General features: G+C 39.9%; 2 protein-coding genes across 3 annotated transcripts in view; one reads left to right on the top strand and one right to left on the bottom strand.

Annotated features, from left to right (window-relative positions):
• The window catches only part of LOC126191581 (39S ribosomal protein L3, mitochondrial), a 78632-nt gene extending 68382 nt beyond the window's left edge, over nucleotides 1-10250 (bottom strand). Inside the window, exons 1-2 of the mRNA XM_049932514.1 lie at nucleotides 9952-10250; nucleotides 9671-9764 (exon numbers count right to left, since the gene is read on the bottom strand). Of these exons, the coding sequence (XP_049788471.1) occupies nucleotides 9671-9764; nucleotides 9952-10019 (162 nt within the window). The 5' untranslated portion in view covers nucleotides 10020-10250. The remainder of the gene's footprint in view (nucleotides 1-9670; nucleotides 9765-9951) is intronic.
• Nucleotides 10026-13797, top strand: part of LOC126191580 (zinc finger protein 239-like) — a 319091-nt gene continuing 315319 nt past the window's right edge. The window contains exon 1 of one of the 2 annotated variants that reach the window (XM_049932511.1): nucleotides 10026-10150. In XM_049932511.1, coding sequence (XP_049788468.1) covers nucleotides 10030-10150 — 121 coding nt within the window. In that variant the 5' untranslated portion in view covers nucleotides 10026-10029. Of the gene's footprint in view, nucleotides 10151-10508; nucleotides 10631-13797 lie in introns of those variants that run through there. The other variant, XM_049932513.1, reaches the window with a different exon arrangement.

The raw sequence follows: 13797 nt of genomic DNA, 5'->3' as shown, positions 1-13797 counted from the left end.
CATACTTTTATTTGGGTAGATGTGGTATTGCAAGCAATTAGTTGGAATTCAAGTATATTGATCTACTGTATACTGACCCTATTTCACTCTGTTTACTTGTAATGTAAGAGATTCTAGTTAGTTTGGCTCATTGTGGTATAACGGTGTCAAGCGCAGATCTCGAGCTATGCACCATTGTACATGATATTAATCAAACAGTGGAAAATCCAGCATGGAATGTAACAATAAAGTTCACACTTACCATATAGCAGAGATGCTGAGTTGCAGATAGACACAATAAAGAGACCGTCACAAACAAAGCTTTCGGCCTGTAAGGCCTTCATCAAAAATAGACGACACACACACGCACACACACACAACTGACACACACAGGACTGCAGTCTCAGGCAACTGTAGCTACACTCATGATATTATTTACACATAAATGTAAGGCTAAGTCATGGGCTTCCACTCTGATGTTAGTGAGCAGTAATATCTGGTAGCATACATACAAACACTAGGCGTCAGAAGTTTTTAGAGCTATTGTGGCTAGGACCTCTGCATTTTTAATGTTATGTTGCCATACGTAGACCTCGAGCTACATTGCTGTATAAAGGTTTTGACGTAATTCTTAAATATACTGGTACATATATTTCTTGCTCAAAGGAAGGGATTATCCTCATATATGCAGCTGTAGGATGTAGAAATTGTCCATATCCTTGCCTTCAGTACCTTTTGGATTGCGGATTGGAAGTAGGTCTTGTGCTAAGCTGGTGTGTGGGGGTGTGTGTGTAATTGTCTGCTTTACTTCTTGTTGTTAAGGGACAGTTTGGTCAGGTTGTATACTGGAGCTAAGTGTCACGTATAATGCATTAGATCTTCAATAGTTTCACTGAGTGTTGTTGAAGGTTAATCTCTAACTGCAGTGCTGTACAAATGGCAGATTGTTGAATACCTCCCTAACATCCCTTGCAGGTCATTGGGTAGATAGAGGAAGATGCTTTCCTAACACAGGCTGTGTCTAAGCAGTTGGATATCTCTTATTTCGGTATTGTTCCGACAATGTTTACTGTACACTAATAATGTACGATGTATTTCATAGGAAGATTTCTTGTGATGTTTTGGCCATCTACTATTCACATAAAGGTGATATTCAGTTGCTAGGAAGAGGCTGCAAATTATAACCGTTAGTCCTCCAGGATCTGTTGGACATTGACTTGACATAGATTCTGAGCTACGTTTGTGTGTATCTACAGTATACCTGTTAGATAAATGACGGTAAGGCTCTATTGCATAAACAAGCTAGGTCATCATTGTGTTTCAGTTGCAAGATGTATGTCCTGGAATTAGTTCCAACTTTATGTTGGGGTTGTGGGCATTGAGAAACTTTGCTGTACAATTGAAACATTATTGAATATCTCCTCATATCTTATGTACATTTTGGTGTAGATAGAAGGCAACAGACACAGTTGTTTAGCCGCTAGATGTCTCATATTTCACTATTACTCATCAGCATTTGGCACTATGGTTTGAACATAGACCTCGAGCTACGTAGCAGAATGTAAGTCACATGTGTGATGATATATTCCATAGCTAGGTTTATAGCAAATTTATAGCCTTCTAATGTTTGGGTAGCAGTAGTTTTGCCTGCTGCAAGCAGGCACAAAGTATTGGGTGTGGTTAGCTCTTTTGTACCTGTGACCATATGCTGATGCACGTGGACTTCGAGTTACAATGGCATAATAGAACAATTTATTAAGGGTAGCCTCCAAGTATTCTAGTATTAATTATTTGAGCCCATTCTGGATCTCTGGCGTATCCTGTGAGTTATTCAGAGTTCTATCCACACTGGATTGCCTTTGTGTAGGTTGACCACATGACGGATAGATGGCTACTGTAGTGCTTCGAGAATTTCCGTGTAAATTCAAGAACCACTTGGCCTTCCTCCATCTCAAACCCACGATATTTTAAATAGAAGTATAGAATCTGACCTACTGCGCATTGTATGTTTGTGTGTGCAGGTCTAAAAACAGTCACGAGCAAAATGTGGACGTGGCGGCCGAACGGCGACCGACGAGTACCTGCTGTACGATCCATATAGTTTCAGTGTATGTGTAGAGAAGAGCCTGTGCTATTCTTTGCTGGTTTAGTAACTGTGACGACTGTTAAGAACAAATGAAGAAATGAGATTAGACTTTTATGTAATTCATGTGTTGTACTTGCTAGAAGCAAGACATGGTCATATTATCTGGTGGTTATTAAACTAACCCCTGTTGTAAATGTATCCTAATAGAGACTAATGTTTGATGACTTGGTTGACTCGCATGAGTTCGAATATTTATATGAGAAGTGGTGAATTTGGTTTTTTTTGGAAGTTTAAATATACCATGACTGAACTAAAGGTATTCTTCAAGTATGACATTATTTCAGAAGTAGAGAGAGAGAGAGAGTGATAAATTCCCTTAACCAGCATTATTCTTCCGAGAAGTTTTTGGAGATTGAAATGGTCGGCTATCCAGAGAAGATCGGCTATGCATACTAAGTAAGACAACCTATGGGAGAGAGGTGGGAAGTTAGCAAACCAGCTCCACATCACTTCTTGTCATCTAAAGTGTTAGAACGTGGCGACCGGTGAAAAAGGACCCGAAAAAACAGGAATTAGAGACGAAAATGAGAAAAGTGGATGTTGCATGTTGCCATAACAACCAAGGATAACAAGACGAGAAAACAGTTACGAGAAACTTGGTTTAGCCCAGAAATCAAACGAATACGAAAATTTGTGAATGCGGCAAGGGGAAAGACGTAAGGAAGTAATAACAGTAAAAGAACAGAAAGAAGACCTTGACATACCAGACTAAGAAGAGATACGATGAGAATAACTCAAATAAGAAGATCCAGTGTGGGCAGTATACAGCTCTCACACACATCGCAGCGCCACTGATGCGGAAACCAACAACTGACGCCACCCACACCAGTTGCTGTTCGCCGGTGCTGATTCTACATTGCGCCAACGCCAACGCGGAAACCAGCAACCGATGACACCGACACCAGTTGCTGTTCACCAGTGCTGATTCCACACACACTCACCCACCGACGCAGCCCAAACCTCTACGCTGGCTGAGCATAAAACAATAATTGTTTGAGTATAAAGTTGAAGAAACTGTTCAATACACTGTATTTGTGTATTTATTATACTTAGAATTATTGTTTTAAAATGCTTACTAGATCTAAAATTGGGAAAACCATGGAAAACACACAGTTAGTTGGAGAAACTACAGAACCAGCCATAGCAAATGAAAGTGAGTAAGGAGGTGTCAGATTGGTTTGAATTAGTATACCTAATCAAAGCTTAAAATGGTAAATTAGATGCACAGAGCACAGATTCAGCGGCTTTAAGAAAGGAACTAAAAGAAACTTCTAATGCTCAGAATGAAACTCTAAAGAAAGAACTAGGCTCTGTAAATTCTCAATTAAATTTGCTAAATGCCAAAGTAGAATCACAAAGCAAAGAATTTGGTGGTTTATGCAAACACATGGGGGCTTTAAAGACTGAATTTGATGAATTAAATAATAAGGTAGAGGATTTGAAATTACAATTAAAGAATGAGGTAACTAACTCTTTAAACCTCCAAGTAAATCAACTGTTCACTGACTTTAATCAGAAACAGAATGACTAAATCCAGGGTTTGACAAAGAAATTAGAAATTGATATTGAGGAAAAATGTAACATGGTCGAATCCCAAATTAATGAAAAGTTAGGATCATTTGAAAATATATGTAATGTTAAGTTTGATGCTGTAAAGCAGGGGTTGCATACTTTAAACGAGTGTGTCGACAAGCAAGATAAGTTAATGCCAATAATCCAATTGCAAATTACAGGCATTAATAAAAAAGTAGATAATGTAAAAAGAAACTTCAAAGAAAAACTAGCAAACTCAGACATCATAAATATAAATAGTCTGTAGGAGCAAGTAGAGGAAATTATAGATTGGAAAGCCACTGAGAGAACAACATCTGGGAATGCATCGCCTATGGCTTCTTCCAAATTTACTGATACCAGGAAGAGCATAGAATTCTAGAGAGAAGTCAAACTTATCCAGGATAGAGTAGAATATAGAATAAATTTACCTAACATGGTATTGAATAAAGAAGTGGTGATTGTTTTGCAATGGGAAAAATGTCCAAAGAAATGTAAAGAGAAGTACTGGTCTGCAGTGTTCAAGTGAAGTTAATATCAGATCCATGGGATCTGGGCGGAGTCATCTACCTCCGAGGGACGTTAACGTTCTGTGTTAATGGGCGGAGTGATGACCGTTGGTTCCTGAGTTGTTTTCAGTGTTTCTTCTGTAATAATTTTCCTGCACTGAATTCCCACAAACTCTTAAACTATTCTATCATCCCACACTTAGAGGTACTGGTAAAAATCATGTTGTTGTTGTTGTTGTTGTAGTCTTCAGTCCTGAGACTGGTTTGATGCAGCTCTCCATGCTACTCTATCCTGTGCAAGCTTCTTCATCTCCCAATACCTACTGCAACCTACATCCTTCTGAATCTGCTTAGTGTATTCATCTCTTGGTCTCCCCCTACGATTTTTACCCTCCACGCTGCCCTCCAATACTAAATTGGTGATCCCTTGATGCCTCAGAACATGTCCTACTAACCGATCCCTTCTTCTGGTCAAATTGTGCCACAAACTTCTCTTCTCCCCAATCCTATTCAATACTTCCTCATTAGTTATGTGATCTACCCATCTAATCTTCAGCATTCTTCTGTAGCACCACATTTTGAAAGCTTCTATTCTCTTCTTGTCCAAACTATTTACCGTCCATGTTTCACTTCCATACATGGCTACACTCCATACAAATACTTTCAGAAATGACTTCCTGACACTTAAATCTATACTCGATGTTAACAAATTCCTCTTCTTCAAAAACGCTTTCCTTGCCATTGCCAGTCTACATTTTATACCCTCTCTACTTCGACCATCATCAGTTATTTTGCTCCCCAAATAGCAAAACTGCTTTACTACTTTAAGTGTCTCATTTCCTAATCTAATTCCCTCAGCATCACCCGACTTAATTTGACTACATTCCATTATCCTCGTTTTGCTTTTGTTGATGTTCATCTTGTATCCTCCTTTCAAGACACTGTCCATTCCATTCAACTGCACTTCCAGGTCCTTTTTGTCTCTGACAGAATTACAATGTCATTGGCAAACCTCAAGGTTTTTATTTCTTCTCCATGGATTTTAATACCTACTCCGAATTTTTCTTTTGTTTCCTTTACTGCTTGCTCGATATACAGATTGAATAACATCGGGGAGAGGCTACAACCCTGTCTTACTCCCTTCCCAACCACTGCTTCCCTTTCATGTCCCTCGACTCTTATAACTGCCATCTGGTTTCTGTACAAATTGTAAATAGCCTTTCGCTCCCTGTATTTTACCCCTGCCAACTTTAGAATTTGAAAGAGAGTATTCCAATCAACATTGTCAAAAGCTTTCTCTAAGTCTACAAATGCTAGAAATGTAGGTTTGCCTTTCCTTAATCTTTCTTCTAAGATAAGTCGTAAGGTCAGTATTGCCTCACGTGTTCCAGTATTTCTACGGAATCCAAACTGATCTTCCCCGAGGTCGGCTTCTACTAGTTTTTCCATTCGTCTGTAAAGAATTCGTGTTAGTATTTTGCAGCTGTGACTTATTAAACTGATTGTTCGGTAATTTTCACATCTGTCAACACCTGCTTTCTTTGGGATTGGAATTATTACATTCTTCTTGAAGTCTGAGGGTATTTCGCCTGTCTCATACATGTTGCTCACCAGATGGTAGAGTTTTGTCAGGACTGGCTCTCCCAAGGCCGTCAGTAGTTCCAATGGAATGTTGTCTACTCCGGGGGCCTTGTTTCGACTCAGGGCTTTCAGTGCTCTGTCAAACTCTTCAAGCAGTATCATATTTCCCATTTCATCTTCATCTACATCCTATTCCATTTCCATAATACTGTCCTCAAATACATCGCCCTTGTATAGACCCTCTATATACTCCTTCCACCTTTCTGCTTTCCCTTCTTTGCTTAGAACTGGGTTTCCATCTGAGCTCTTGATGTTCATACAAGTGGTTCTCTTATCTCCAAAGGTCTCTTTAATTTTCCTGTAGGCAGCATCTATCTTACCCATAGTGAAATAAGCCTCTACATCCTTACATTTGTCCTCTAGCCATCCCTGCTTAGCCATTTTGCACTTCCTGTCGATCTCATTTTTCAGACGTTTGTATTCCTTTTTGCCTGCTTCATTTACTGCATTTTTATATTTTCTCCTTTCATCAATTAAATTCAATATTTCTTCTGTTACCCAAGGATTTCTAAGAGCCCTGGTCTTTTTACCTACTTGATCCTCTGCTGCCTTCACTACTTCATCCCTCAAAGCTACCCATTCTTCTTCTACTGTATTTCTTTCCCCCATTCCTGTCAATTGTTCCCTTATGCTCTCCCTAAAACTCTGTACAACCTCTGGTTCTTTCAGTTTATCCAGGTCCCATCTCCTTAAATTCCCACCTTTTTGCAGTTTCTTCAGTTTTAATCTACAGGTCATAACCAATAGATTGTGGTCAGAGTCCACATCTGCCCCTGGAAATGTCTTACAATTTAAAACCTGGTTCCTAAATCTCTGTCTTACCATTATATAATCTATCTGATACCTTTTAGTATCTCCAGGGTTCTTCCATGTATACAACCTTCTATCATGATTCTTAAACCAAGTGTTAGCTATAATTAAGTTGTGCTCTGTGCAAAATTCTACTAGGCGGCTTCCTCTTTCATTTCTTAGCCCCAATCCATATTCACCTGCTACGTTTCCTTCTCTCCCTTTTCCTACACTCGAATTCCAGTCACCCATGACTATCAAATTTTCGTCTCCCTTCACTATCTGAATAATTTCTTTTATATCATCATACATTTCTTCAATTTCTTTGTCATCTGCAGAGCTAGTTGGCATATAAACTTGTACTACTGTAGTAGGCGTGGGCTTCGTGTCTATCTTGGCCACAATAATGCGTTCACTATGCTGTTTGTAGAAGCTTACCCGCTTTCCTATTTTCCTATTCATTATTAAACCTACTCCTGCATTGCCCCTATTTGACTTTGTGTTTATAACCCTGTAGTCACCTGACCAGAAGTCTTGTTCCTCCTGCCACCGAACTTAACTAATTCCCACTGTATCTAACTTTAACCTATCCATTTCCCTTTTTAAATTTTCTAATCTACCTGCCCGATTAAGAGATCTGACATTCCACGCTCCGATCCATAGGACGCCAGTTTTCTTTCTCCTGATAACGACATCCTCTTTAGTAGTCCCCGCCCGGAGATCCGAATGGGGGACTATTTTACCTCCGGAGTATTTTACCCAAGAGGACGCCATCATCATTTAATCATACAGTAAAGCTGCATGCCCTCGGGAAAAATTACGGCCGTAGTTTCCCCTTGCTTTCAGCCGTTCGCAGTACCAGCACAGCAATGCCATTTTGGTTATTGTTACAAAGCCAGATCAGTCAATCATCCAGACTGTTGCCCTTGCAACTACTGAAAAGGCTGCTGCCCCTCTTCAGGAACCACACGTTTGTCTGGCCTCTCAACAGATACCCCTCCGTTGTGGTTGTACCTACGGTACGGCCATCTGTATCGCTGAGGAACACAAGCCTCCCCACCAACGGCAAGGTCCATGGTTCATGGGGGGAGGGGTAAAAATCATACCAGTGAGAATTTGTTATTACGACACCCAAAATTGCTCCTGGTATGTGACAGCTTCGTCCTCAGTTGTTAGAGGGTTTTGCCCGCTAGGCATTTTGACTGTGTCATCCTTGGTTGTTAGAGGGTTGTGCCCGCTAGGTATTTTGATTGCGTCTTCCTCGGTTATTCCGCGTGTGCCCCTACCTGTCCTCATAACTCATCCCGGCTCACCCCAACTTATACTGGCTTTACTAGGCAGCGACATGAGGTGGGAATTGGTACGCATATTATCCCTGAAATAAGATAGATTAAATCTGCCTAGCCAGCCATTCTCTCTCGCGGTTTTGATAGTAATGTCGACAGCAGCCGACGCAGTCTCCATATTTAGTTAGGTTTTATTTTTGCCTGAATTAGTTCTTGTAAGTAATCTCTTCAACAGTTTTCTGTGCAAATCTGTGGACAGAAGTCTGGGTGAAATCAACATCATTACATTTATATATTCTATTAGTATGAATCATAATTACAATGATTCCAAAAATTGTCTTCTTGAAAGCTGCCTGGTACTCCTTTTTTTGTCACATAGTTCTAAGTAAGTAGGGAGAACCATACCTGGCACATAACTTTCAAAATAATTTCTGAATTCGTGAGACTACCATTCTCACACTGAATGTAAGATAATCGATTTAAAGTCACTGAAGCATATTTATCTTAGTAAACTGAATAGGATTTTATATTTGTGGAAAACATAACATTGTGTGACTAATTAAATGACTGTGATAATCGAATATATTATTTTATACTTGGTACAAAATATTTTATACCTTTTATGAGATGTGGCATAGATGGGAGGGTTTGTATCAATTTCGTAACGGGTGGATAGTATAGGTAAAAGCATGATTTACACTAACAGATGCAGTACTAATTTTGCAATTTTTGATGTACGTATGACATGAGAAATTAGTTGGCTACGCTACCTCAAAACCAAATTACCATCTTTCAATCTGACCTAGACCTCAGGCTACAGTACAGATCAACTGTAACTCAATCAATAGTTCCAGTATTTACTTCTCAGCTGCATTCAATTACCATTATACAAAAATATCTTTATAGTTTCTGTCCTATACTAATAGTTCCACATTCTTTGGCACATCATTTATTATTTGTGGTGGCAATGCATAAATACATTTTATAAAAGATCTAAAACAATCCTGAGAAAAACACAGTAACAGTAGATTGTGGGGTCAGGTTACAAGCCTTACTGTTACTTGGCTGCTGTACATTTCCATTTACAAAGCATCAAAGTGCTCAATGCCAATGGTCTTGCCACAGTGGAAATATCAGTTCCCATCAGATCACTGAAGGTACATGAGACTGTTGGCTTTGGTTAGCACGGTGATGGGTGACCATCCGGGACTGCTATTTGCTGTTAGTAAGCAGGATGCACTCAGCCCTTGTGTGGGTCCTGGTCATGAAAACTGACAATGGCTGGGAGGTGTGCTGACCACATGCCTCACTATCCGCATCCAGTGAGGACCATCGGCTGAGGATGACACTGAAGTAGGGCGTTATTGCTGGTCCTTTCAAGACTGCTTGGACAGAGAAAGTGCTCATTACTACAATAAATATGATGTGTTTTGATTTTAGTATTTAAACCACACTATGTCAAATTATTCGGTGCCATTAGGCTAAGTGCATCACAGTACACTCGTTTAAATTCTTCTATTTGTGAATATTCTTCGTCACAAAATTTGATGGTAGGCAACACCCAACGCTTGTGGGTCACAACATAATTATTTTTAGTTTTTTAAATGACTGTAATACATTTATTAATGAAGGCAAAAAACTGAGAATATCGCAAATTTCAAAACTAACACATTTCTGTAGCCATTTCAATAATACTGGCTCGAACTGTCCACAGGCAGAAGTATGGAAATTTATTTTAATACGGCAACACTTGAGAATATTTTACTTACACTTCTTTCCTTCTTGACAAACCACGTCGGGTATCTTAAGCGTGGACGGCATTTGAGCCTCTTTCCCCTGCTCTGAGTAATAATGCTATCGAAACTGAAACAAATATGAATATTTACTGTAAAGTCTTAATATTGTTACCGGTTACTGTCCAATATTTGCGTACGTAGTTTATGAATGTAAAGTACAAATATTAACAATGACATTTCCTATAATTATCTCCTTCTTTCAATTTAAGATTGTAGTAGTCATTTCTACTTAAAGCACTATGACAGTAGCTTACCTCGGTTTCAAAAAGCAGATATTAGTTTGAATAGACGCAAACACTTTCCACACTGCTCCGGCAGCCATCTTTGTTGTTATGCCAGTACTCAATGCATTGGAACGAGCGTTGCATCAGTGTTTTACCTGTTATGAACAATGTTTACATCAGAACAGCGTTATGAATCCACCAGGAGCAGTATCTGGAACTGAGCTCTATGGTAATGTGATCAAATGTTGATGTACTCAAGAGCTACAATTATATACAGTGGTTAAAATACTGTAAGCTTGTCAAGGGCCTCATCGACCTTTTTTCTGTAAAGAAAAAAAGGACATTGTGGAGAAGTGTGGGTGATGCATGTGTACGGTGTTCCTGTCAGATTTCAAAACATTCCCCTGACGTTGAATGTATCATTGAGAAATTTGTTAAGTTTGACGATTGGTCTGTGATTTAAGACTGAATAATTGTACACAAGCATCACGATCATCAATAAACTTAGCGTTATTGCTGCATGACTTACGTTCTTCCTATATGTCATGTTATTTAAGTGAAGTCCCTGTTCGGTGTCGAAACTAGCATTTGATTGTGTCTATAATGTAGTTACAGATACCCTGCGCTGAGCATGATTTCCGGTATTCCTTTTAGCGAAACACAAATTTTGGGTAACGAAGCCCATAGTGTTCAACACATTCGTCTGCCGGTATGTTCTCGCGCAATCTGTTTATTTGATTCATGACTCACCAAAAATGGCAATATCTCATTGCGCAGTATATAAATATCTCCTATATTTGGCTGACACACTTCTGCGTCGTGTCTCATTGTGTTTCTTGTGTTGTTAAAAATGCGAAAAATGTGGAAAACAGCCGGAGTTCCGAAGAAGTAATTTAATTTCTATCATTTAACGAGTGCTAGTAAAGTTTCCATTTGTTACTACTCAGTTACGTCTAGGGTAATGTTTTCAGGCAGTGTTAGCTGTGTGTCAACAGTGCTACACAGCAATACTATGGAAAAATTTGCTGTTGATGAGTTGACTGATATGAGCCTTGTATACTGGTTCACGAAAGACAAAGGAGGAGTGGGCCACTGACACTATACCGAGCTGTTCCCACATAGACAGCATACGTGTCACGGCACTTTTGTGGGAGGGGTTGTTGCATTAGTCTTGAGTTTTGTGTTGTGCATTTTAGTTATTGTATGTTATGGCTTCTTCTCTGTTGTGAACATGTTTTTACAGAAACAAGGCTGATTCTGGTAGCAAACAAAATAAATTATAAATACATTACTCTGAAATGAACCACTTGAGATTATGGATCCCTCATACAAAAATACCTAGAAGGTATCCCTGAAAACTTGTGAAAGTATGTCAGTGGAGTTCTGGTTCACCTTGTATATATGTAGCCCCTTCTCCTTCAAGTACGTGCATTGTGAATTGCCTTGCCCGTGTAGGGTCAAATTTTTATCGTTCAATAACGTGCCTCATACAATAAAAGAGTGTGACGTAGGTGAATTATGATATAGTTTCAGCAGGCATTCTGCCTGTGCCAGCTGATAAGGATCTATCATCTTCCAACCCACCAAGGAAAGACAGGGAAGAGGAAGTGGATGATGGGAAATAAATGTGAGACAGTGAGAGGAATTTGACAAAACTGTGAAGGACCTACGTAAATCAAAATTCTATGAGAGGTTATTGGGGGGAACCAACCATGACAAAACTGTCCCACCTGGTATATAGAAACACTAAAAAGTCTTAAACAAAACCACACTGCTAAGCGGCACAGATTTACTTTGTGGTCAGCTGCAGGTAGCGCACTGTAATGCTTTTTGTGGCCACAGTAATTGGCAACAGGCTCTTCTTTCAGTAGCAAGCAAATTGTATTAACTTTGGCCACGCAGTACCCTCTCTGCATTATTCTATTTGCCACATCCTCTTAATTACAATATGTAGTGTAACCCATGTATATGCTCGTTGTAGGGTAGATCAGACAGGGGACATATCATTAGACTGCAAGAAGAATATAATGGAGCAAGAGGAATTTTCGGTACAAGTTGTCAGCTTTGATCACTGACACAATGTTAATGGTTGCTGCGATGTCACCTTTTGGTGCATACGTTCACTCTTTCGTTGTCAGTTGGCAAAGGAAGAAATATGAAACTAAAATAACCTGGTTGTGTAGACAGACTGCTCTGTAGCTTAGCCCATTTCAGAACATCATTACTGATATCACATTATAGTCTGTATCCTATGTCACTGGTCAAAGCTGTTGATTCAAATCAAATATTTCTTTTTATCCAAATGTAATAGCCCCAATACCAAAGTAAGCGTGCATGGAAAGGTGTCATATTACCAAACAATCAGGTTCATATCTCACGTTTGAAAATAGTAACAAGAATGGACTGACTGATAGAAACCTCCTTATTAGAATGACTGCATTTTTTCAGTATCATACCAACAAACTGAGGTCTGTCACCTGATTTTTCTATGACTGATCCATTTTGATAATTTTACTTCTTATCCCCACTAACAGTTACATCCAGGTACACTGTCCAGTCACATTAATGTGACCACCTGTCAAGAGCCTGATTAACCATCTTATGCAGTAAAGACCACTGCAAGATGTGCAGGAAGTGTGTCATTGATGTTCTGGAAGGTACCAACAGGTATATGGAGCCATGCTGACTCCAGTGTTGTGGCCAGCTGCCTAGGTTTCTCAATTGAGGATCCATGGTGTGAGGTGGTCTCACAGATCCTCAATTGAGTTTAAATCTGGTGAGTTTTGTGGCCAGGAGAGAACAGTAAAATCAATCTGGTGATCTTTGGACACATTGCAGGGTTCTGCTGGTAGATGCCTTGTTGCCGAGGAAAACCAAACTGCAAGAGGGGGGGGGGGGGGGGGGTTGGCTCCCAAGGGTACATGCATACTTGTGTTGGTCCATCTTCAAAATGATGAGATCATCTAGGGAATGCCACTAAAATGTTGACCCCAGACCACAATGCTCCGTTCTCTGGCCTGGACCCTTCCAATAATTGTTGCAGGGTTTTGCTTTCTGATCTCACGCTGTTCACGCCAGTGACCATCTGTCCGATAGAAACGTGATTCATCTGAAAAGGCCACCTTTTGCCACTCAGTGGACATCCAGTTCTGATATTGGTGTGCAGAATCCAGCCTTCTTCACTGGTGAACAGCAGTCAGCAGTGGAGAGGGGCTAACTCAACTGCAAATTAAATTCTTGTTGGACCTTCAAGTGGATCAAACTTCATCTACACTCAATATTTCCACAGTCCACCTTGCCACCATCATTGGTCTGAATCAGTTAGTGGCAAGAGTGGCTTAGGTTTTTACACCTGATTATGGTGGCCAGGTGGCCTGCGAAAATATTGTGTGCAGATGACAGTTTGATCCGGCTGAAGACCAGAGAAGAATTTGATCTGTTGATATGCTGGGAAAGTCTACATAGTCACAGCAGCGAATTCAGTGGAGAATCTCCATTGGGCCATGGAGGTTTGTTCAATTTTAACAATTTCACCTGTTTCTCAACACCACTGACACTAATACATATTTCACTCATCTTTCCAGTGGTTGTTGTTGTTGTTGTTGTTTTTGTTGTTGTGGTCTTCAGTCCAGAGACTGGTTTGATGCAGCTCTCCATGCTACTCTATCCTGTGCAAGCTTCTTCATCTCCCAGTACCTACTGCAACCTACATCCTTCTGAATCTGTTTAGTGTATTCATCTCTTGGTCTCCCTCTACGAATTTTACCCTCCACGCTGCCCTCCAAAACTAAATTGGTGATCCCTTGATGCCTCAGAATATGCCCTACCAACAGATCCCTTCTTCTGGTGAAGTTGTGCCACAAATTTCTCTTCTCT

The sequence above is a fragment of the Schistocerca cancellata genome, chromosome 6 (assembly GCF_023864275.1).
Source record: "Schistocerca cancellata isolate TAMUIC-IGC-003103 chromosome 6, iqSchCanc2.1, whole genome shotgun sequence".
Lineage (NCBI taxonomy): Eukaryota > Metazoa > Arthropoda > Insecta > Orthoptera > Acrididae > Schistocerca > Schistocerca cancellata.
This window is presented reverse-complemented; position numbering and strand designations above follow the sequence as displayed.